This window comes from Trachymyrmex septentrionalis, unplaced genomic scaffold, assembly GCF_001594115.1.
Source record: "Trachymyrmex septentrionalis isolate Tsep2-gDNA-1 unplaced genomic scaffold, Tsep1.0 scaffold69, whole genome shotgun sequence".
Lineage (NCBI taxonomy): Eukaryota > Metazoa > Arthropoda > Insecta > Hymenoptera > Formicidae > Trachymyrmex > Trachymyrmex septentrionalis.
In genome coordinates, this window is record NW_017305873.1 from 1,196,476 (window position 1) to 1,223,236 (window position 26,761).

General features: G+C 33.7%; 1 protein-coding gene across 1 annotated transcript in view; it reads right to left on the minus strand.

The window, feature by feature from the left end:
• The window catches only part of LOC108753387 (protein turtle-like), a 236,711-nt gene that overhangs the window by 17,960 nt on the left and 191,990 nt on the right, over positions 1–26,761 (minus strand). Inside the window, exons 8-9 of the mRNA XM_018494922.1 lie at positions 15,288–15,418; positions 2,343–2,502 (exon numbers count right to left, since the gene is read on the minus strand). Coding sequence (XP_018350424.1) covers positions 2,343–2,502; positions 15,288–15,418 — 291 coding nt within the window. The remainder of the gene's footprint in view (positions 1–2,342; positions 2,503–15,287; positions 15,419–26,761) is intronic.

Here is a 26,761-nt window from a genome sequence, read left to right on the forward strand (position 1 = left end):
CGAGATATTAATTTTAATCTTTCGAAAATTAAATTATAAGAAAAAGATAAGAATTAAGTTTCTGAATAGAAAGTATTTTTCATTACTTCGATAGAATATTATATCAATATATATACATATATATATTGTATAGTAACATGGAGTTGAATATTCATTAGACATGTATTCTAGGATAGCGTTTGTTTGTTACGTATTGAATTTAGCATATGTGGAATAATACGAGCTGTGCGTATTTGGTTAACCAAAATATATGCGAGATAAGTTACCATATAGTGAACTCACCATTTATTAGACGATTTAATTAATAATTACATCGTATATGTGCGAAAGATATAGTTACTGAACCGACGAACATATGCACGCATATATTTCCATTACTGTTTCGAAATATAGGATTTATTTTACCGATACATATATGAATGTATAGTTTATATGTAATATAAACTATACATTCATATATAGTATGTATCGGTAAGATAAATGATGCACGGTATATTTTAAATTTCCAACTTTTTCGCCAAGCTTTTAAATTGCCAGGTGAGTCAGTAAGAAGTTATGACTTGCGGCAACATTTGCCATCATGAAACTAGACAAGCTGCATTTCGAGCGGCTGTGTGCTAGATTTCCGAAAAATATTCCAACGTCATCGCGTGCATCGGTAGTGAAACATGCATCCGATCTAGATTCTGTATTTACCAGAGTAGCTCAAATCTTTTATCTAAACGAATGTTGAAAACTGCGTCTTCCTTTAATTGATTGCTTTTCAATTACGTTTTACTATTGGCTAATTTGACCGTTGTTTTTGATCTGACTGGTCTATCATCCAATAATATCAGTAATTCTTTAAAGGGATGCTGAGGCGTCTCATCTGTAATACCGACGAAACAGGCATTTCGTGTTTTTCCATTTTCTTCGTTTTTCTTATTTTTGTACAGAATAAAAAATCCTTCTCCGGAATGAAAGAAAAAATGCAAATAGCTATGGGAAATTACATAAACTTACAAAAAACCTAAAACATTGTAAATTACAGGTTTTTGTTACCATGTTATTTCTTCACATAATATAAGTAATTACAAGTATATTATCCAAACAAAAAGTTTCCCCATACTGTTTGATAATGTATAAGAATGTAATGAAATCTACAAATTATGATCTTGAAGCTTACAAAAGAAGTAAATGAAAAAGTAAGATCTGACTGCACACAACCTAGCATTCATGCGATATATATATATAGGATACAGCAGAGCAAGAAATATACGTAATGTTTTATTTGGAATTAAGAGAGAATTTACTTTATTGATATATTTGGCTGTTGCTTCATCTCCTTAATATCATCCCTTAATATGATATGTTATTAGGCTAAACATAGCAAACTTTTGCGCTACTCTGGTAAATTTAAAGCTCAAGTCGGATCGGCTTCACGCAATTTCTTTATAACATAAATGTTATATATTATATGTGGCTGCCAGGAGTTCGATCCACGGATGAGGGATCGATAACTGTATCCCTCCGCAGGTCGGTTCCACCGACAAAAAAATAAAATCGGCCGTTTTATTTATACTTGCCGATACTGCAAAATCGGAGAGCCGGGATTTACGTAACATCGCGGATATTTCGTGAAATATCGGCGACGTCAGTGAAGTGGTAGCGGTCGCTCATGGTCAGCCGCAAGGTAAGAGCCGCGGGGAAGTCAGCGCTAAATCACATCGATCGCGTTTCGCTGCGTATCTCAACTTTATTTCTCACCATTTTTGTTCCGAAACCTCTCTCGATATTCTGTACCTCTAATCCTAAATCTAGGCTCCTGGATTTTTTATTCTAAATTTCAAAGAACTTCGAACCGATCATCATTTTTTCATTCTTAAATCTTCCCTAAATATTCTATACCTCTAATATTAAATCTTGGCTTGCACATTTTTTATTTTAAATTTTAAAAAACTTTGAATCATTCTTTTCGTTTTTAAATTTTTTCCTTGATATTTTATATATACTTTTTAATCTTAGGTAAGTTTAGGCTTTTAAATTTTAAATTTTTAATTTTAAAGAACTTGTTGAACCATTCACTATATTTTTGTTCCTAAATCTTTCCTAAATATTCTGTATAACTTCTAATCTTAAGAGTCTAGATTTCCAAATTTTTTTATTTTGAATCTCAAAGAACTTCGAACCGGTCGCGGAATAACGATGAAAAACTGGTGGCGTAAAATCATTGGTTTTACTAGCAGTGTTCCACATCGTGGAATATATTGTGGCACGAGGTATTAACCGGCACTTCCCGCGTTCTCTCTCTCTCTCTCTCTCTCTCTCTGTCATCGTCGGGTAAGAGCGCGTAAAATACTTACACATAACCTCGAGATTGACTACGTTGGACTTGGAGCGGCCCTCAACGTTCGTGGCCATGCAGGTGTACCCTCCGGCGGACTCTCGAGTTATGCTCTGCAGCACCAGCGAGTGGTCCGAGAGCACCACACCGGCGGTGACGTTGTGATGCAACTCCTCTTTCTGAATAAGCAAACGAGATCGGTTATCTGAGTCAAGGAACTGCCATGTCATGCGCGTGGAAACAATACAAATCCTAAATTTCTATGTAACATAATTTATGTTTGAATAACATTAACTAGCGTTACATACTACATTACTACAATATTCCTAAACAATACAAGTCTGCATCAACCTGAATTAACTTTATTAGAGCTAACTTGTATCTATTTGAATCAACTTGCTTAATTTTAAACCTTGAGTTTGAAAGACATTTCTATTTCGAAGTGCTCTCTATTTCGAAGTGCCTCTTTAATTAAATTATTTAATTAAAACAAATTACGAATTATTTAGAACGATGCTTTGAATATTAATGCGTCAGAAATATCTACAAGATTATTGGATAATTAACAAATGAAACATTGACGATCACTTCGTATCTGATGCTTTCCGCGATCGTTTTTCTCTCCACGTCAAATTCCCGTAAGACCGAACCGACGGCTCTCATTGTTGCCCGTCGCAAATAAACAAATTTGTCTTAGTCTTGGCATTCAGCGCCACTTCCGCCTTGGTGAAGATCGTGCCGTTGCTCAGGAGGAAACAACCGCGGCCCGCCGCGGGTTGTCGTCCGCTTGAGAAGGTCAGACAAAGGGAATTTACGATGTACACTTGTCCTCCCTCTATCCTCTCTCATTCCTGTTTCCTCTCCCGTTCTCTCTCTCTCTCTCTCTCTCTCTCTCTCTCTCTCTCTCTCTCCTCTATAGAACAATTCCATCGGTGCTTCCTAGTGCTTTATCGTTCTCCGTTCCCTGTCTATCCACGCCCTTTCTCTTCATCCGTCTTTATCATCGCTTTCTTGCGATTCTCCGTTTTGCTCTTCATCTTTTTGTTTGAATCCCGTCGCGTGTAGAACATCGTAAAACTTGCAAGTGCATTTTTGGCTGGCAATTCTGCGAAAAATTTGGACGCGATTCTTCCTTAGCAAAAATTGAGACTAACGTTTCTTTACGATGATATAATTCGCAAACATTAAATATTTCATTAATAAATTTATATAAAAATTTTTTATGAAACGTATCTAAAATTAATTAAAAACATAATTTTATTACTTATTTGAATTATTGGAAACTCTTTTCAATTGTTTGTAAATTACCGATATTTCGATATTTGAGCAATCGTTATGCTTTGGTTTGTTTTTTTTTTTTATTATCTGTACATCCGGAAAATTCTCCCGTGTAATTTTTTAACCTTCCATTTTTAATCTTTCTAACTGCGTACTTTCCCACACATACGGATCGGGGAGTAATTCGTTGTTGTTTCTTTTCTCTAACATTCGGAGGACGATAGCGCGATATCCGCTTTGCGCTTCTCCCCGGCGTGGATTTACATTGCGCAAGAGGAAGCATCGGTGCGATTGCGATGCAAAATATTTGCACGCTTTAAATCACCAGGTCCAGATAACGGAGCATTTTTCTCCCTCCCTCGTCCTAGAGGCACCAGAGAATACGAATCAAGTGCGCTGAAAATTTCGCGATTTAATGCGAATTCTCGCTTGTTTCGAATGGATTTTTTTCAGCAGCACATATTTGCGCGTTTAAAAGATCTTTAAGCTTCACGGTAATAAACTTAAGATGTTAAACCAATTTTCTAAAATGTTAAACCTCAGGTATTTATTAATCTTGCATTGTTTATTAATTTTGTTAAGTGAATATTTGCAGAATCAAAATATCTTTGAAAATATATTTTGCAGATAAAAAATGTTGGCATAAACGTTTATGCATAAATATTTACTTCAGCTGGACTTAAAATGAATGTAACAGTAAATAACGGTCCTTCGTGGGAAATATTTTCCTGCATTGAAAGATCGATTATCACAGGTCAAAAAAGATTTACAAGTCTAAGACTTAACAGGATAACAAAATACAGAATGTCTATTTGTTGAGATTAGTTTGAACCGGAAAAGGTGAAGGATGTTTCGATAATGTTTGCAGAGAATTGCAAACTGCAAGCATCGAGACCGACGTGCTCTCGATGCTCGCAGTTACAATTCTCTGCCAACATTATCGGAACATCCTTCACCTTGGATAAAATCACCGTGGATAAAACTGAACGAAACTGGGCTGCGAACAATACCGTGAAAAGGCGGATAGACGCGGCAGCGACCACGAGGCAAGAGGTTCGCGCGCGTACGTCTCGCTGCGCTTGTTTTAGATGAGTAACGAGCTCCGTATCTATTTCTCCGCGGAAACTGGTGTACGTGCCGAGGCGCATCGGACGCCTGTAGCAGCGAGGCGTCGCTGCAGGATCGGGAAGCGATACGTCTTCGTGGGAGACAGTAGATAGCGATGTAAACGCGCGGCGAGCAATGCGCATTCGTGCGATTATCTCGGTGTCTTAAGTTTTAAGCACCTGAGAGAATCTGAGACGCTTTCAAATATAATTATAGTCGAACCCCGCGGCTTTCGATTTTACGAATATTATTATTGCGCATAATGGCAAATGAAAAAAATCCCGCGGTGTAATTAAAAAGATTCGGAATCCCAGAAATCCAATTTAATATACTGGCCAATTTAATATATACTGACAGATAATGATTAATCCGGAAATAATCACTGGAGTATTTTTATACTCAGTGGCAAAAAAATGTCTATTGTGATTAAATATTCTTTTTTATGAATGACGTTTGATATATATATTCTTTCTTTTTTAATAACTATTCTTCATAAACTTTTTATGCAATTTCACCGAAAATCTACAGTAAACAAAGCGTTGAATTAATTAAAACTTTATTTTTTAGAAATTTTTTAGTCATAATACAAACTACTTAATATGTTTATTCTGTTTAATATTTATTTGATTTCCATTCATTTTTTCAGAAGATTTGGATTAAATCCATATTTATAATTTTCTTAAATATTAATAAATCAGAAAACAATCAATGATATATAATATTTGTTAAAAATAGTTGTTAAAAATAGTGATTCTAATTAGGATATAAAAACCCCCTTACGTAATCATTTAAAAAAAATCACATGATTATTCCCGGATTAATTATTTATTTTGTATTAAAATAACTAAAAGTGGTTTTAATACTTAAAATAATTAATCACTACCTTCCAATACTAAATTTTTGTATGGATAAACTGTGAGATTATAAAAGTTTAGGTTATTTTAGAAGTTGGAATCAGATTCTAGATTGAACGAGAAAGTATTACTTTCGCTCAGATAAAAAAAGTTGGCGGTTCACTTCTTTGATTATATATTTCATAGTTATTTTAAAAAATCATATCTTTAATATTTTTTATCCACTCTTTTCATTTCGGACATTCATATTTCTCAACGAATAATCCGCGATAAATAACACGTTGTCAACGAACATGAACTATTTCCATCTCGGAAACTCTCGCGGTGCAAATGGAATTTCCTATTTCGACGGCCACCTCTAGGATATGCTACGGCCACCGTCCTATGGGATATTCGCGTACAGAGAGGACTCTCTTTCTTTCTCTCTCTTCCTCTCTCGGCATCCTGATACCGCGTGAATTCTCGCGTAACACGACGCCGTCGTATTAGACGTTAAATATACGTAGCTGTGTCGAGGACCGGATGATACGAGCGCGTGCCTCGTTCCGGGACGAGCACAGAATATATCCGCGTCACCGAGTATAATATACACGAAGCCCACCCACCCCTCATGGATGCAAGACAGGGGCGATAAGTTCCATCTCCAACATTCTCACGACAGCACTCTCCGTTATGGGCACGTGCGTCTTATATCGCGTATCCTATATACATCTCGTTGCAAAGTTTTGCCATCCGTTCGAGTTATGTATAAGTAACGGCCAAATCCTTTTTATAACTTTTGACTTGCAGCCATGTGAGCCGAAGAGATATCTCGCATATCGATACGAGGCTATTCTTAATGGAAAATTTGATAAGACGGACGAGTCAAAGAGTGCGATTTTGATAAATTGGGAAAAAGAGATTGACACTTTAAGTCAGTTGAAATTTTATGATTTCCTGAAAGAAGGGATATGACGAAAACTCGAAAATGAACGATAAGCAAGGTGTAACAAGAATAATGCAGATAACAGAATTATATGGAAAGAACGATTTTGTCGAAGTATCTAAAAATTTAACTAAATATTGATCTGAAAATAATTTTTAGTTGGCCCATCAAAATTATATCAATAATTACGTGGAAATCTCAAGTATAACGAGCAGTGCTGCAAAAAGTTGTGATATATTAATAATCAGTTTGAACATTTTAACCATTATTTTGCTAATTCAAACAAAATTATTTTTAGACCTAATATACTATTGGAAAATTTGTGTTAAATTTAATACATTTTACATGTTCCAAACGATACAGATATTATGTAAAAAAATTACCACAAAAAAGGTAATACTGACACACAATTTGTAAGCAAATTATGGTAACATATTTTCTCAAAATAATTAATATTTATAGTAGTATATTATAGTAGTATGTTAAATTAATCCGTATTTCATTTATTCTTAGAATCTTTGTTTTAGTTTTAGAATTTATATTTTGAAATACATTACGTTACTTGTTCACTTTCTCATAAATTGTGTCATTTTGACATTAAGAAATTTTTGTTAAATACCAATTTAACGCAAAGTCTTTAAATAGTATAATCACATTAATGATCGAATATGTTAAAAATTCAACAAAATCATGAAAATGAACCGTTTTCATATAATCATAAAATGCTTTTTACTATGTATTTAGCTAAATTTTTAGATACTTTTAAAAAACCATCCTTTCTGTATAGAATTTGAAAGGTACAATATTTTAGAAAGTTTATATCTAATTAAATGTAAATAACAAAAAATTGACGAAAGCAAGAAAATTTTGCCATATTTTTCCGCTTGAATTCTCGTCGTATTTTCGTCGATGCAACGAAGTTCGCTGTAGTATCGAATTATTTCCAATGTTGGACAAAGTCTCAAATTCCCAAAATACGCATGACGACGTTAATTGACGGAGATTCGATTTTCATTCGATCATCGCAAAACGCGAAATGCCGTCTCTATAATATGATATAATGATGTTATATCATAGCACACTATGTAACGCATGCCGCAACGCTAACATAATAATCATGTCCCACCGATTTTGAATTTATGTTCTACTCGATCGGATCCTTTATGTGGTATCAGTAACACGATGTAACAAAATTTTACGAAATATCAAATAAAGCGGGAGACGAAATAACCGATTGTGAACAGTATACTAGCGATAGTATTAAGCATTTAAACGAGAAGGCAAGAATGTTTAAACGATTAAGAGGGATTGTTACGATTCACAATCAGAGAGGAAGATTTCTATCGTGATTCTCGATAAATTTTTTTTTCCATTGCATAAACAAGCTCTAGAAAATATTTAACGACAATATTATTGGAAGTATCAAGAGAGTATTTGTTAATCAACTAAATTATAAAAGAAACATTGAACAAACAAGCTCTTATATCAGTATAATCATGCGTGCGTTATTTCGTGCCCGGAAACAAAGCGAAATTGGTCAGCGCGCGGTTTCAAAGGCGCGTTCAAATATTTGTTTGCAATTCCCTCCCTCTTTCAATTTCCAGACGAAATGGCAGCAACTGCGAACCGATTCGCGAATGAATCGTCACCGTTCGCCCGGATGATGCTTGTCTACCTGCACGATTCAGTTCTATGCACGATTCCAGCTCGCGCGAAACGTCCTGCTCACGCAGCGGAAAAAATATTCTTACCCGCAGTTTTACCTCATCGAGTTTTGCCTTTATTTTTTTTGGTCCCAGTTTTTTTCCATACGAAGTTAAAGAAGTTTTTACTACGGTTGTTGCTGAGCGAGAAATGAGAAATTAACTTAAAGCAACATCAAGCAAATTCAATTAACCCTTCATGTACCATTTTATCGTGGGTGCAATATATGTAGTATGGCATACTCAATCTAACTTAATTGCTTATAATTTTCATAAAAATATTGTAACAATTATTTTAATCACATCCTGCAATTTGCACACAGCTAGGAATAATAAATACAGAAAAAACAAAAACAATAAGAATTTTGTAGCAAAAGTAAATTTCTATAATATATTCTTTTTTTTTTTAAATATCCTTTATAAATTTTATTATTTTTTAAAAGCGTTTTGGTTAAATAATTCACTTAAATAATAATTTAAGATTATGACTGAGAGAATGATAAATAATTTAAGATAATCGCCATAAGCACCATCTAAAGCAAAATTCCAGATAAATACAATACATATCCCCCGAATCCCCCTGATGTCGATTAACCCTACATTAATTTTGAATCTTTGATAAGGATGCGACTGGAGCGCGGATCTTGTTATTGTGAACGAATCGCCGCAATTTTTGCTCGATAGTAAATGATGCGTTCGTGTGCATACACATGCCCGCGCGTCATCCGTGCACAATAAAATTTTCGTCGAACGGACGTTTTTACGGATTGGTAAACCAACGGCGGCCGGTGATTCGTGGGCAATTTATCGGTTCGGTTCGACGAGCAGAACGGGATGCGGACCGTCGAACGGGAGGTGTGACAACGGGGTGCTCGTAAATTTACAATAATTTCAACGAGAGTGCACACCGACGCTCGCGCGGTCGCACGAATGGCTGCAGACATTCCAAATTATCCTTGCTCTAAAATTCCATTCGAATGGCGGCGAACTTACTCGATCCGCCCCGTCGCCACCGCCGAAAATTCACCGCATCGCGCGGATCGGGCTCTTAAATCCTTCGCGAGAACTTGAACATCGGTAATAATTTTACCGAGCAGGAAAATGCAACGGAGTAAATCAAAGTTGGCGCTTGAAAGCGCAACGGAGTATTAAAAAAAAAAAAAAAGATACTAAAGCATTCAACTCTCAGTTCTTTTCATATAAATTATTTTTTTCATTTCTATAAAAGAAAGTTTTCTTATGAATATTTTTTATATTATACAAAGTATTTCAAGCGAGAGAAAAAGAAAGAAAAGAGGAGAGCTGCAAAAAAGCACCTCCAAAATATCTTCAACTTCGTTCCTTTTATATGAAATACTGTCCAATTAAAAGTTTTTTTTCTAAGATTCACGGCAGGAGAAGAAAATTTTCTTGATGCTGTCCGAATGATACCGAGTACCACCTTCGATTTCCTCGCGCGATTCACCACATCATTTATCTGAGACGTGCAACCTCACACCTTCCGTCGTCGTCTCCGTTCTCGGCGTGCGGCACCAGGCCGATAAATAATTCGCGAAATTTCGCTCGGAATTCCCTGGAGTCGCGTTACGGCATTCCTGCCCCTTTAAGGAAAAATTTTCGTCCCCCCGGGCGGCGCACGCGACTATCCAAGGGAGAAAATCGTCCTGTAAGCGCGCGTACAAAAGGAGCGACGATCCTCCTCCTTTATGCCGTGAGGGCCTTCGTCCTGCCTCTTACAAATTTAAAGAGGACAGTCAACGTTCTTCCTTTCGCGCCCGTCTTTTCGCTTAAATATGCAACAGCGTCGCGATGCTGGAACCGAGACAAACGATCCGCGAAATTGTCCGAAGCAAACAGTATGCACAAGAAAGAGAAGGGAGAGAGAACGAGAGGGAGAGAGAGAGAGAGAGAGAGAGAGAGAGAGAAACAAAAAGAAAAAGTGACTCGAGGGAATTATTTGCTATATCTGAGACAACATGTATTTTTATTTGTTATGCTTCTGCTTACGTCGAAATTAATTACATTATGTCTTAAGTAATTGAGATCTGCATAAAAACGTGCATACAGCGCATTAAAAAATGATATTATTTTAAAAATAACTTCTTTTTCTGAAAAATCCTCTAAGAAAAACCTTCGACATTTATGTTGGGTTAATATTTATCAATCCGTCATTTTAAAATAAAGAAAACGTTATACGGTGCGTTTCTGTCATTTTTTTCATTTTCACTTTACATATCATTTTTATATTATCATTTTATTATTTACTTGCGGAAAAAAAGAGCTAAGAATAGGAATATTGAATAGGAGAAAGGAGCATATACATAAATAAGGATTCAGATGAAAGATAATTATGAAAAACGTATTAGGGTAGAACTATTCCGTCAGTTTCAATCTTAAAGTAAAATATAAAATTTACGACAGTAAATAATATCTTTTTGCGGTAACGTGATTACAATTATCTTATACAGTGATGATTGCTTTTTAAATGCATAAGCATGACTTTCAAATGTTCAATATTACTGTGCAGAAACAGACATTATCGTTAAAAATGGACAAAAAAAGCCTCGCTCTATCTATTAGAAGAGAAATATACAAGATCATGAGGATAAAGAAAAATACTATTTTTGCGTGAAAATTGTACAATAGCAAAATAATTATGACATTAGTGTAAATTACAGTGTAACGAGTAAAATTACAATAATTGTGATAGTAGGATAAATAACATTGGTAGATAAAGATTTACTCTCTAAATCTTCTGGAGTGAAACTCACTCTAAAAGATTGAAAATTGAGCCAGTCTTGAAAAATTGATTGAGTCTTGACAAAAAGGATAAAGATATTTTCACTCTCTCTCTCTTAAATAAGAGTGGCAGATTTTCACTCTTTAGGAGAGAGATTTCATTCCTGTGGAATGAATTTCATTTCTATAAAAAATACAAATTTGCTACTCTTGTTCAAGAGTGAAAATATTTTCACTTTTGTCAAGACTGGTTCAATTTTCAGTCTTTTAAAATGATATTTCACTCCAGAAAATTTAGAGAGTTAAAATAGCTACTTGTTTTTGTATACTGAATTTTTACTCAATTGAAACCGACAAGGGCAAAGAACTTCGCCGCTGGAAATTCCGTTGTAATCTTGCTGGGCAATTTCCAGAAAATATTTGCACGTCACTCGATTTGCATTATTTATTCGCAACATACGCGAATGGGAGCGATCGTTGTGATTTGAGACGGAAAGATATTATCTCGAGTATGTGAATCTATTTGCAGTATTGGTTCGCTCGTTCACGAAAATAGCATCGTCGTAAACTTCGTATTCAGTAAACAGTATTCAGTTTCATCGAAGTTAACAAAGGATTGTTATTGACCCGAGTGCGCAGTTTTCATGAAACATCACACAGTTTATGTGCGACATCATAGCATTGCTTGATATCCTTGCAGAACGCCAAGGATGTTACGAGTGAATCGAGGAAACGCTCGTAGAATTTCATGGTCTCCAGGGATTGACAAGGGAAAGAGGGAGAAAAGGAGAGCGGGGAAAATGATGAAAGACGTAATCCTGCTCAAGAGGCTTAACTCCAACGATCCTTGAGTGACCGAAGATAAAGAGAATTTGCACGATGTGCTTTTGACGATCGTCTCCACCGGAAAAAAGAATATATCGCTTGTGTCGAACGGTAAAAGAGTCAAAACTTTTCTCCGCTTACGTTTGTTATCGCGTTTAAAGTGGCCAGCTAAAATAGGAGAGGAATTACATACCAATGTTTCAACGCGAATGATCGTTCACGTGGAATAACGCGAGACGATGAAGACTGACGTAATTCTGCACGGAGATACTCGAAGTTACACAAGCGCGAGGTTTTCCAGAGGATAGACTTGCAGGAAAATTCGAGGCGTGTTTTCCTCCGCAGCTACCTCGGAGACTAATCCGAGAGTAAATCGTTTCGCGCCGGGGCGCCTTCAAATCTGATTAATTGCGTCGCGCCGCAGCGAAGCCTCGCTTTGATGCGGGAGCATAAGGATCTTTTCACGCTAACTTCGGCAATTCGTTTCCTGGCGAATAGCATTTTCGTATTCTCTTATAACACATAAAATATCGCTTTAACTTGTTTCAATTCAAAACAATCCTTCGATATTTGGTTTTTATGCAAGTAGAATTTTTTGTTTAACTTGATTAACTTTTTAAGGGAGCTTCTTAACAAAATAACTTATTTTCTACATTTCTTGGAGTGAAATCTCACTCCAAAAGAGTTAAAATACTATCACTATTGAATAAATTTGTACTATTAAAAGTGTGAACTCTCACTCTTTTGGAATGAGAGTTCAACTTTTGGAGTGAGATTCATTCTTAAAACAGAGCGAGATTTTTTCTTTGGATAAGTGGATAAATCTCACTTAAAAAAAAATAGAGTAAAAATCCACTCTTATTCAAGAATGCAAATTTTTCACTCTTTTTTAATAGTGGCAGTATTTTCACTCGTTTGGAGTGAGATTTCATTCCAAGAAAGAAAATAAAGATTTTTTTTTTTTAAGAATTTTTGGAGTCGTTAATTTAAAATTCTAAAATTTCAAAAAAAAAAAAAAACAATCTAATTATCATGAAACTCAGTTTTTGGGATTAAGTTAAGTTTCAATATAGCCTGAAAATTGATTTATTCGAATTGTATAAAATCTAGAAAAATGTTTGTATATTTTATACAATTTTAAACAAAATAAATATATATTTGGATGTTGAAGAGAGAGAAAGCGGAGATTCTGAGTGTAAAGTATGTGAGCAACGTGAACAAATCTATTGTCAAATTTCAGACATAATCAATGGAATATCCAATGAAAGACTAGTGCCATAGGATACAATCAGAGTTTGAAAGTGACTTCAATTAAGTTGAAGTCATAATGTTTCAGTACTATTTACACGTAACACTAACGAGCTTCAAATAAACCGAAACTAAAAATTTGATATTATTTGCAATTAAAAATTCCCTAAAACCGAGTTTTATGACAATCGGATTATTTTTTAAAAATTCTATCCACCAATATTGAATCAATTTTGAATTTTTTAGTTTTGACCAAAAAGCATTAGCAAATTATCCCCTATAGACCAAATTTCATGAAAATCGAATGAGCAGTTTGTAAAATAAAAGGGGATGGCCTCGAACGCAGAGCCACCCATCCATAAAGGATTAAATCGATAAATATGAAATGCGAAGGAATTGTTGAATCCCGGTCTCGGATAATTCAGCGATATTTTCATATCTGTTAAATTTTCGAAAATCCATCTTTTTTACGATATTACTTTTGTCGATGACGTAATTGCAGTTGAATAACGTCGCTTTGCAGTTTTTAATATTTCGAATTTTTTATATTTATTTTTAATATCGCGAAAATGTCACCCAGTCCACGTGCGATCGCTTCAGCGTTACTACGCAATGATTCGCATAATTCATTTCAGCTAATGCCGCATGCATCGAATAATGCCGTAGGCGGACGAACCCGGTGCGCAATGTTAATGCCGGACGGAATAGGCGTACTAATTAGGGGATATTTCATTAGAACCTGCGTAAATAGCCGGTAAAATCGGTCGTCCCTGAAATTCCGCCCTGTGGCTGTTTGCAGTGGTTAAATATATATACATGTGTATGTATGCGTTCATTTACTTCACCACTTTTGTCTCTTTAAAACTAATGGCATTGAAAGGTCGATATTAATAATAATCAAAATTTTGAAAAGTTAGTGACAAGAGTTGCGATGCACTGTTTTTTATAAATTATATCGTTTGATGTTACATGGCGCGATAATTAATCATGCATATAGTTAAAATTAAGTACTTATCTGCAACAATCAGAAAGAAAGCAAGATTAAAATCTGTGACATCAAAAAAATTAATGTTTCTCACAGACTCTGTGACGTCTTCTCGTTTATGAAAATGAGAGAGAAAAATTGAAGATTTTGTATGATGTAGATTTTATGATGTAGATAAAATATAAAAGTTTAGCTCTTGTTTTCACTTGTATGACTCATTTAACAAAATCATTTCACACTTAAATTATTATTACATTTTTGTATATTTTATTAATTTGTTAATTTTGATAAAGTAATCGTTTGCAATATTGCTTATATTGCATGCCTATCGATAAGATCTTTTAAAGAGACTATAATGTTATTATACGGTGATAAGATATATATTGCGCAATTTAGGATAGGTTAAAGCAGGTCAATGCTGGAAGTGTTCAAGCAATACCCTACAGGTCAATTACAATTAACCCAGATAACCTTTGATAACGATTCGACTGATTTCTCTATGATCTATATCTCTTCTGTCTAAAACTATTCTCATTCTCAGATAATTATACACTCAGATAATTATATGAGAATAAATGTTAAACGAATATAGAGATAATCCAATTAAAAGCCATTAAAAGTACTTAAATCGTAGAATCTTAAGATATGTGTACCAAAAAAATTAAATAAATAAAATCAGGACTCTTCTATGTACAGCATAAAAAACTCTAAGAGTCTGGCGCAGTTAGTAGAGCGTAGTAAATTGTTTATGACAATATCTTTTATTCCCTCAGAATGTACCTTACAGTATATGCGGATGTTTCGACTCCAATTCTTCAATGCAAATTATCAATCTTCTAATATATTTCTAAGATGCATTCCTCGCACTCTAAATGATCATGGCGTTCTCAATTTCCTCATGAAAATATTTCCTGATATCAGTATAAACTGTCAACGATCCCAAAGTGTGAGAAAGCCATAAGAAACAATGAATCAAATATGATAAAATAACCCGTCAATATAATAAAATTCACATTAGAATTTTTTGTACAATACATGTCAATAATTAAAATCAATAAGTTTCTCCCTTCATCGAGAAACAACGATTGATCATATTTTATGTATCACATACGCAATTAGAGTTCAGTCTATATTTATGTCGGTACACGAATGGCACTCTGGTCGTTGACTGGGGAATATTTGCACATCGTTTTCGCCTCATTATTAAACATTCGATTTACGGCGAGGACCACATATTGGTAATTCTGATTTATAAAAAAATAAAAGAAAAAAGTGAATGAGTGGTCGATGCAGCGCCTACCTCATGAAACCAGGTCAATTTGTACGATCTGGGATTCGCCCTGACGTTGCATTCGAAGTAAACATCGGAGCCCTCCTTGATATTCTTCGGATTCAGAGTGGAACCTATCTTGAGACTGGCGATGGGCGCAACTGCAATCAGAAAATCAAACGTTGTATGAAAAATGGCAAATATAATTCAATTATTTTTTAAAAAATTCGTACACGAGAAAATGATGCACATATTAACAGTATTAGCCGACAGCAGTCTAATTGAAAATAATCTCGGTAATTAAGTGACTGTGTTAATGAGACAAATACGTCATACTCTTGTAATAAAACGTTATTTGTTTCATTAATACTATCATCGAATTAACAAGATTACTTTCAATTAGACTGCTGTTGGCTAATGTCGTTAATACACTGTTAAATTTATAATATCAAATTATACTTACTACATTATATCAATTATAATTTGAATTAATGTTTACAAGTCGCCATTGCTTCTACTCTTAATATGTTAATTTAACTAAAATAATAGAGTTAAACAGTTTTCAAATTCAAGAAATTAATTTGATTCAAATTTTATTTTTTAAGTGCGTACATTAATAATATATTGTTTACTCTGAAACTCAGCAATTTATCCATAGAAATGGATTGATTAAATGTAGTTGTTTTCTTAATTACATGTTTTTAATATAAAATAATATATTTGAATACATTTGAAAGTTAAACAAAATTTAATTTAAAAAATTAATTTAAATTTAATCCATTAATATAAATATTAATAGATATAATAATTTAATCCATTAATAGATATAATAATTTAACAGTGTACACAATATTATTTTTTGTATATAATAGAAATATAAATATTTTTATTATCTTACTAAAATATTTACATGTTCAGTTATATTATTTTGTGTTACTTCGTAAGACCTTAAATACAGGAAACCACTGAAAATAATTTCTCTGATTAAAGCAAGACAGATTTCGATTTCCATTAAAGAGAAATGTACATTTATAGAAAGCAAAATACAAATTTCTAAAATTTATTGTATTTTTACATTCGAGCAACAGCGATATGAATAATTTCACGTTTTTTTTATGTTTAGACACAAAAATATTAAATATATCCCGCGCAATATTCGGACGAGATCGTGAAAAAAACTGAACGCCGCGAGTGTATCGGAGCGTGACATCATCGGTAATTTATAAACGTCGCTTTGACACAACGTTATTTATGAACCGATGGATACCAACGCATGGCAGAATAATATTGCGGATATTAACGGGCTGGACTTTAATGAAATCTGCATTTTCGGCAGTGGAGTCAAAGCGGAAACGCGTTACGTTAGCGGAATTTTATCGCGCGTGATTTTCTCGTATAATGAAAATCGCGATTGATCACTATGTCAATTTGGTATGAATATGTGTGTGTAGACAGCTCTGTGTAGAGTTAATTTGCGAATAATGATGATAATGATAAAGGGCGATGATTAGAGACCAGAATTTCATTTCGTTGACAATCGAATATGCGTTGCGATAAAAACGCTTGATTTTTACATTTATGTAAATGAATAACTGATTTTAATAAATTGTCCATTAATCGCGATAAAGAAATAAGTAAAAAAATATATTAAAATTATTATGAATTATTTCTGCGATAATAAATTTTATTAATTTCGTAATATGATTAATAATTATATATAAAGTCATTTCATCGAGAAAGAATGTAAAACTTCTGCAGTAACTCTTGAATCTGTTTTAATTAATTACAATTACGCATATATCACCAATAAATTACCGATATAAATGAGAATTATTCGATGCTTTCATTTAATATAAACGCATGAAATTTCTTTGAAGGCTTTTAAATTTATCACAGTTAGCTTATACAAAATTATACAATAAATTTTGGAGCTAATTTAATAACACGATCGTGCGGATTGTTTGATCTTTTCATTTCACAACGTATGGATGTGTAATCTTGTTAATGGCTTTTAAAGTTAATTAATTATAGTCTTGCGACGAATGAAACAACCAATAACTCCATTCACATAGTATGACAATATTATATAGCATCGCAAATAGAATCTCGATGTTCAATGAAGAAGAAATGAGATATAGAAGGCTCTTGAAATAGGATTACGCGTCCATAAGGCTGTTTAAATAATAAATCAAAGCGAACTAATTTAAAGCTCCCTTCTAATGGCATGAGGGAAATGTAAACGAATACGGTGCTCAGCACGGAACATGGCTATTAATAATGACACTTTGATCAAAGCATTGAAGTTCTCGTCACTGATATCTTCGACGTAACATAATTAGATGGCATAATTATAATATGCACGCGTATACACAAAATGGCGCACAAAATGTCATATCATTTAATGATCCAATTTTCCAGGTTTTGATAATTAATTTTCTATCCCAATTCTGTACCAATTTTATTAAAACTAAATATATTATAAAGCAAATGGTATGACATTTTGTGTACTCTGTATATGTGTTCCTATTTATACATTATTTAATTAGCGATAATTAATAATAAATTTTGTTACGCGCGACATCATGAATTTCTTCTCGTTCGTATTGAGTTTGGCTATTTATTGCCAAGAGGAGAAACGGTCGTTATTCCGGATACCTTGTGCGAACGGAATATTTGTAACAATGCAATCGCGTGTAACTACAATTACAAGCGTCGCGTATACGGATGGCGCATTGCCGTTGAGCGCAGCGTTGCGAGATAGTAATTGCATGTTGATTCAATCCATTCTCGTAACACACGAGGAAACAGCCAATGAGAATCGCGAGAGTGCTTCTCGATAAACAAAGTGGCATTGATTTCCGTTGGGTGACGATCGTTTCACGCGAAATCGAACGGACGAGCAGAAAACGGTATGCACACTTCTCCAGCTTTCTCTCGCAATATTTTTCTTCGATTTCCCGTGTAGCGTCGATTCGAAACGAAACGAGGAAAAAATTATTATTTCTTCCGAGTGAATGCGAGCGACTTTTAATTAACGTGACTTTAATAAAAACGCAGGTTATTATACAGGATCGAATATCGTGAAAATCGGCGGTCTAACGCTCTCGCACCCGAGAAAACACAAAGCTCTTCCGCTAGAGAAATCAGTCAGAGAGAATACGAGTAGTTCTTTCAGCTCCCTTTTCCCGCCGTCTAAAATAATTGAAGAGAAACATGTCAGATGATTTTACTGGTTTGTATCAACTTCTTAATTGAACGGCAGCTAGGAACTGCAGATTGAAATGAAACGTTGGAAAATTCAACGGAAGAGAATGTAGAAAATGAGAAATAAAATAGAATGGAGATCATATAATTTTTTATATGTATCATTCTTCTATCACAATTAACTAAATAAAATATTGTTAATCGTCACCATCTATGAAATCCGAAATGAATAGCACTACAAACATACTGAAAAGAGTCTGGTTGTAACTACTAAATGTTGAGTGAAATAATTTCAACCAAATGTTCAGGTAATATAACTAAATATAATTTTACCTTTATAAATATTTAATAAGCATTACTACACTCTAAAAAAATATCGGTGTGGATTTAATATTTCTGGTGTAGATTTAATGCCCAGCGGTGCCTACATATATAATTCTTATTGTTAATATTAATATCAACATGGTGTCGATTTCAAATCTATGGTGTTTATATCAACACTCATCATGGTATGCATTTAAAACCTACGATGTTAAATTCACATCATATTGGTGTTAATATTAATATTAACACAGTGAGAATTACATAGACATCGCTATTATTTACAATGTATTTCCAATGGCAATAATTATTAAATATATTTATAAAGGTAAAATTATGTTTGGTTACTAGAATTCAGTTGAAATTATTTCATTCAACATTCGGTGGCTATAATCAGTTTCTTCAGTGTATTCTGTACATTCTAAAAAGTGTAGGTGTAGATTTAAAAATATGAGCAGTTTTATAATTGGTATTTTAAATTCACCCCAATAGGTATGATGTGAATTTAAAACTCATGATATTTATTTCAACACCAACACGGTGTGAATTATATAAACACCGCATGATGTTAAACTATTTCATATTTTTTAGAATGTAGAATAAAAAAAATTCTGCTTGAATAAAGAAATTAATATGACGTTAGAATGCAGCAGTCTATAATTTTCCAAATAGTTTCCGTCGTTAATCGTGGAGGATTCCATTTCAACTCGTTTGTTCGCCGGGATTTGAATTAGTCTCGCGTACTTAGTTTCCACGCCGTCGCGAATCTGCGCGCGGAAACGGAAGACGCGAGGAATGGAAGTAAGTAGCGAGACGCGACGGGAGAGGATCGTCGACGGAGCGGAAAACACGACTTATGACAGAACCTTCCCGATAAATTCACGGAATATAATGCGACGAGTAATTATGCAACGTGGAGCCTAATCTGGAAACACGGTAGTGTCTCGTCGCTAATTTTACGTTTTACATGAAATATACGGATTGACTGCGTTAATATAATTGTGTACATTTGTAAGAAAAAGCTTAAGATAAATTAATGTAAAAATAAATAAAGGGAGATCAATATAACATCTTGAAAAATAAATACGAAAAGTGGAAAATGTCAATTTAAACTTTGTAATAAGAACCAATACACAATTGTTACCTTTTTATCGGATATAAAAAAAGATTCTTTCGATAAATTCTTTATTTCTATACCAAATTCTTTCTAAATTTCTTGGAGTGAAATCCGAGTTTAAACGGTATTTTGAATTGTGGGAATACGTCACTTTGTGTCCATGCAATATATACGGTATAACTTAGCAAATTCTTAGGTGTATTAGATTCGCGCGATAATCTACATTGGCTGTTTCTCCGCGAGGAATTTACGGAATCGCATCTTCATGATTGCAGCAGAGAATCTTGTGATCGTGTTGCGCGCGTGGGATTATAATAGAACCGCACAGTATTACGATATTCATAACGCGAGTTGCTGATTACGTCGGCAAACACGATCGTCGTAGCTCGGAAATGCGGCTCTCTACGGTGACTACGGTATGTAATCTCGAAATAAATCTTACATCGGCGCATATAGCGCGCGTCGCTTCCCGGATTGTGTTGTACGTTACGTAGTGCGCGTTCGATATAAACGCGCATGCATGCGGCGACACCACAATATGCACTCCGACGATGCTGCCGCGGCTGCACTCAGCCGTTGTGAAATTCACGGAATACGTGCAACCGCATCCGCAAGCTCTCTCTCTCGCGGGATGCTTCTTCACACGTGCATTCGAACGTTTAAACCGCGTTTAATCCCTTCGCGGTTTCTTATTTATCAAAAATATGCGTATTCCTTTTTACAGATGTACAGATACCTCACAGAAAGTTTTTATCATTTTTTAAACTTTACTTCAACTTGAATTGTCTTTGATTACGTTATGTTATATTTTAAAATTCTATCTTGTGTAAGGATTGTGTAAGGCTGTTACAATTACGCAAGATAATTTTTTCTGTATATAAGAATCTTGCATTGGAGTTTCGTTAATTGCAAATGAAACATTTCACATTCGTGCATATTATTTATTGTAGAATTATTAATCCTTTGTGGATCAACGATCTTTTTAGGGTCACACAGTTTTTTTTTATAAACTGCTTTTCTCATGAAACTTACTGGTCTATCGGATAATATTTTGATGATGTTTTATTCGTATCAGAGGTCACAAAAATAAAAAAATGGAAAATGTTAGAGCCAGTATGGCGAAGAATTGAAAAAAATGATCTGATTATTATAAAACTCAGTTTTAGGGATTCCTTTTAACGCAAAGTAATATAAAGTTTTCAGTTTTGCTTTATTTGAAGCTCATTTTTGCTACGTACTGATTGACCTTTAAACTCTGCCCTATTATTGTGAGCCCTGTGACACTGGATCCTTCTTCACTAGAGGTTCGACATTTTTAGGCATTTAAACTCAACGATACTAAGAATCTCTTAATTGAGTTTCACAATAATCAGATTATTTTTTAAAAATTGGAATTTTATTTTCTTGAGGTCAGAATCAAATTCATCGATCCCGAAAACTCCTAAACATAAGGTCTTCAAAGAGTCGAACATAGAACGATTTTCCCCTTACCTTTAAATATTCAATTATATTGAATATTTAATTATCTTGTAATCTGACGATAGGAGTCTCGACCATTCAAATATTTTTTCAGAGACTTTGTTCCTCTTCCTTTTCAATCTTTCAGGCAAGCCTATTAATATTATTTTACGAAATTGATTTTTAAGCGGCACTCGTGGTACGTGTATTGTATTTTTCGCGCACCCTACAGTTGAACGAAATTGGCCGGATGATTGGTTAGTGGTTTCCGATCGCGCTTGCGATCGCGCCTCGATGGAAATTCGCAAAAGCGACACGACGCGAGCAATTATCGTGCCGCGTTGGGTATTTTCATTTCTGCGGGAGCACTCAAATCGCGACACTCTCTCTTTTTTTCCATCGCTTTCCACTGGACACGCGTCGCGTATCCAGTCCCGCGCGAATCGACCGATCTCTGTATTGAAATCGCCCTGTTCTGCATTATCCCACTACGCCTTTGGGAATCCTCGGTAATACTGCGTCGTTGAAAATATGAAAAACGATATTGCATCCTGCGTAGGAATTTTTATAACAACTGGTTCTCGTTTTGCATGATACATGATTAATATACAGGATGTTTTTAAACAACATCGATTAACAAAATAAATAAATAAATTTCCTTTAAATATTTTTACAAAAATAATCTCCAAATTATATATATAAGTGACTGAAAGAATATAAACTACTCTTTAGAATTTTTCGAGTGGAATTTAATTTTAAAGAGTGACAATTGAGCCAATGGTGAAAAAGAGTGGATCAATTGTTAATTTTTAAGAATGATATTTTACTCTTAGAGAGTTACTTTCCCCCCAAAGATTTTAGAGAGCAGAGCTTCAATTTTTAGTCTAATAATAATTAGAATATTTTGAAATGAGTGAAGATGTCTTGATAGAGATTCCATTTTAATTCAATTCATTTGTATCATTTTTATTGCATATTATTCACATATATGCAAATTGTAGCAAATTTTGCGGTACTCAGAAATCCGCAATCATTCGTAGCAGTCTCTAATATTATCTTCTAGATCATAAAACTCTTTTCTCTTCGACGATCAGTATTATAGATAACGGCAGTCCATCGTCAGCGACATCTCGAGCGATCGTCCTGGAATAAAGCTTGGCACTTAGATCTCATTGTTCGTTCGGGCATCTCGTGGAGACTGCGTGGTGGACCACCGTCGTCACCCCGCAGAGAATTCGATTCATCAAAGTTCTTGCCAAACGAAAAGTCTCGATAAGGAGAGCGAGAAAAGTGCAAATGAAAAAAGTGAAAATAGAGGAGGAAGACAAAGTGGGACAAGAAGAAAGACCGAGTGGGACAGTGCATGTCAGGTGTGAGTGAGAAAAATTTATTGTTCGGAGAGAAGGGAATAAAAGAATTAGAATTTCTTCAATCTAACGCAAGTTTTTCACAAGTAGAAAAAATCAAAGAAAAAATATATAGATTGAATCAAATATCAGTTTAATCCCTTCACGCTTAACAGATCAAATGTGAAAAGTTAATAGGGAAAATTTTTACGAAGAATCGTCGAAGGTGTGTGCTTATAAAAAATTATAATTTATTAAAGACATTCCACGTCCACAGTAAGAAATAATAGGAAAGGGGAAGAACCTTAAATTTAAAGTGAGAAAGGAACGATAGCGGGAAGGGAATTCACTTGCAACTTACGAGGAACGAGAATGAAGAAGAATGTAATAAGGATGGAAAGACGGGACGCGCTAGAAGACAGTGGAGAAAAGAAGATGAATGTCGGCGAAGAAATGTTGACGAAAAACCGCGTGAATATGTAGAACAGTGAGGAAGAAGCAAAGGAAGGAAGAACGAGGATAAAGCGTCAAGGAACGCAGCAAAGAACGAAGGCGAAGTACAACGAAACCGTGTGAGAAACGGCGAAAATGTGGAAAAACAATAGGAGTAGCTGGAATTGCGAGCAAGATGGAGATCTAGCAGTACAGAAAGACGGGTTAAGAATTCAGGAGAATAAGGGAAAAGTATGTGTTAACTCTGAGTACATCTTAAAAATTGGAATACCTCGGATGATGTATCGTTTTAATGTTCCCCCTTTCGATTTAAGATCAGAAATTACTGTAAAAATTTTTACTATCTCAATATTATGACAAATCTTATTTTTTAACAAATTAAAATTTAATAAATTATTACTTCTAATCCAGGAATATAGTCACTTTATTTTTATTTTATGTAAACAATCATTTAAGGTGTTTTTTTAAATTAAAATCACTTTTATTAACAATATATTGTATATTAATGATTGTTTTCCAATTAATTGGCATTTGGAAATATTAGATATGGATTCACTCATAATTTTCTAAAAAAAAAAAGTAAGCAGAAAGCAAACAATTATTAAACAAAATAAACATATTAAGCAACTTATTACAATATTAATTTTAAAAAATTAAAGATTTTAATTATTAAAGCATTTAATATAATGCTTTTTTATTGCAGGTTTTCGATAGAGTTGTATATTTAAAAGTTTATGAAGAACAGTTATTAAAAAAGGAAGAAAACGCTATCCATTTTACAACAATTTACATTTTCTTGCCGCTAAAATATAAAAATCTATAGGTGACTATTTTCGGGATAATTATTATTTTAATTGATAATATATATATAAGAATAGATATCATGCATTTGTTTTTTAATGCACGTCTGATATTAAAAAAAGGTTCCAAATTATTTCAGAGATGACAAATAAAATAAAATAGTGAAACAATTTTCAGAAAAATAGCTGCATAAAATAACAAAATCCTTTACAGACTATCACACTTCATGTCGTCATATGTGTTTCAAAAATATGAAACGAAAGATAAAATAGAAGGAAGAAGTGAAAATGCGATCATGAGTTTATATCGAGATGATGGCCGAAATAGAAAATGAGAAAGAGCGAAAGATTGAGAAGAGATTTCCAAAATAGATCCATAGCGGCTTCGCGATATGAATTCTGCGACGTGTGCGATAGATCGACACGATATCATCTGGCGAATTCTTTTTCGGTTGGTTGTCGCATGATGAATTCGATTGATATCGACGTCCTGGCTAGTATAAAATTTTCGAGAAGGATCGAAACGTGCAATCCATTCGACCTAGGATACGTGTCGATCCTGCCGAGTCGACAAGTCGGGCCAAACGAGCAACCGAAAATGTGATTCCTGGCGTGATAATAATCGATTTTTAAAAGATGATTATATGTGAGGGAGAAACCTGAGGGAAAGAACCGCTCGAAGAACGAAAAAGTTTAAAGCATTTGATCGAACGATCAATTTGATCAAAAAATATAGGAATACACAAATAAACATTTACAAAAAAAATTTACTAAATTTTGATAAATATTTGTTTGAATACTAACAAAATATTTACTGAAACATATATTTATTTGATACCATTAATTTGATTTAAGAATCTTTTTTTTTTATTAATAAATATATATTTATTGTAAGTAAATGTTTAATCGATACTGTTTAAACAAATATTTAAAATTTAGTAAATTTTTGTCCACAGTGTCAAAAATACCTAAATAAAAATATTATTAAAAAAAAATAAACATATATAACTGATTGGTTGATATTTAAAAAAAAAACTCAATTTCATCTGTATCGAATTTTTACTAAGAAAATGTATTAAATTAGATTCACGTCTGCGAAATAAACCACTATGTCTCGATTTAAATTTTCGTTGAGAACGGTGAATTTCGAACTCAAGGAATTTGTGGTAGTCGTGGCAAAGTGAGTGAGCGTTCACGATTTTCGGTGACACGAAGAGTCAAGGGGATCACCTCTCAAAGGCTACTAATTTTTAATTAAAACTTTGTCATCCTTGTCTATTATTCGAAAGGCGGACGTTAACCAACGAACAGAATGGCGGATTTGGCATACGCGATCGTACTGTATTAACGTCGTTGTAACCGAAGGAATGTCGACCATGGGCTATGTCAATTTTTAATTAAAAACTTTGCGGTTACTGTCTGGAAACGAAAGCGACGTTGAGTAATGACAATATGTTTTTACGAAATTAATATGGAGATACAATTAATCTTATTGCATCATCCAGTGTGTTATTAATTACATATATTTAAACTACTTATTTTACTTTTAGATATACAGTACTTAGATTCATTCTTTATTCCTACAAAAAATTATTGCAACTAAGTATTATACACACAAATTGCTTGATTACATCTACATTAATATATTCTAATAATTATAATAACATATTATATTATTACTTTTTTAGAATTCTTTATTTTTTAAAAGATAATTATTAATTAATTTAAACAATATTTGTGTACATATATGTGTGTGTAAACTGGTAAATCATTCAATTATTTTAAAAAATTTCAAAATAAAAGATTTTCTTGATAGACTTTCCATATGGATTTTCTTCACTTTTTAAAATTTATTTAAGCTTAATATCTTGAAAATTCTGAATATCAAAAAAGTAACAACGGGTTTATTTTGTGATTCATTTAATTCCTGTCCATAGGAGGATCTAGAATGTTAATTAAGGTATTGGTTCCCGAGGTAGTCCAACATACCCGCCACTGTGAAATTGACAGAATCGTGATTTAGAGTCCAAGCAATCGAGGTTAACGATGAAGCTTAACGATTCAAGGAACGCGAAATTTCCTCGATGGCGTTACTCAGGTATCGAACTGCGTTCGGCGATCAGGTTCTCCTTGCAGTTCGGGACCATTTAGCTTCGCGAGTAATGGCGTTCGATAATGGCTTTCCAACGTTCGAAGACAATGCTTGGATTTATCGTTTTTGCGCAACGCTGACGCTCGTACAATTACGTTCGCGGTTTCTTGATGAATCCATAACTTATTTGTGCGCGCGGACATTTTGTGAGAGATATCGTAACAAATTTTGCGTTATGCAGATGGCAGTTACAAATATCAAAACAATACACGATCAATAATCATAAACGATGAAATACGGCATAAAACGCGGGTTCTAAAAAAAAAAAGACTAAATGTAAAATATAATAAATCACAAAATTCTATACATAATAAATCTATACAGAACAATTTTTGCTAAAGTATCTAAAAATTTAGTTAGATCAGATTTAAAAATAATTTTGTTGGACCATTAAAATAATTATGTAAGACATTCAAACTGCATATCAAAACTTTTTGCATCATTACTCATGCTTGAAACTATTATCGTAATTATTTTGATGATCCAACAAAATTATTTTCAGATAATTCTATTTAAATCATCGAAAGAATTATTTAGGACGCCCAAATTAGTTATTAAAATTGAAATGTTCAAATTTTTTGCAGCATTGCCATTTAAATACTCTAAATAATTATTTTGACAGTTTCTAGCGAAATTATTTTCAGGTTTATATC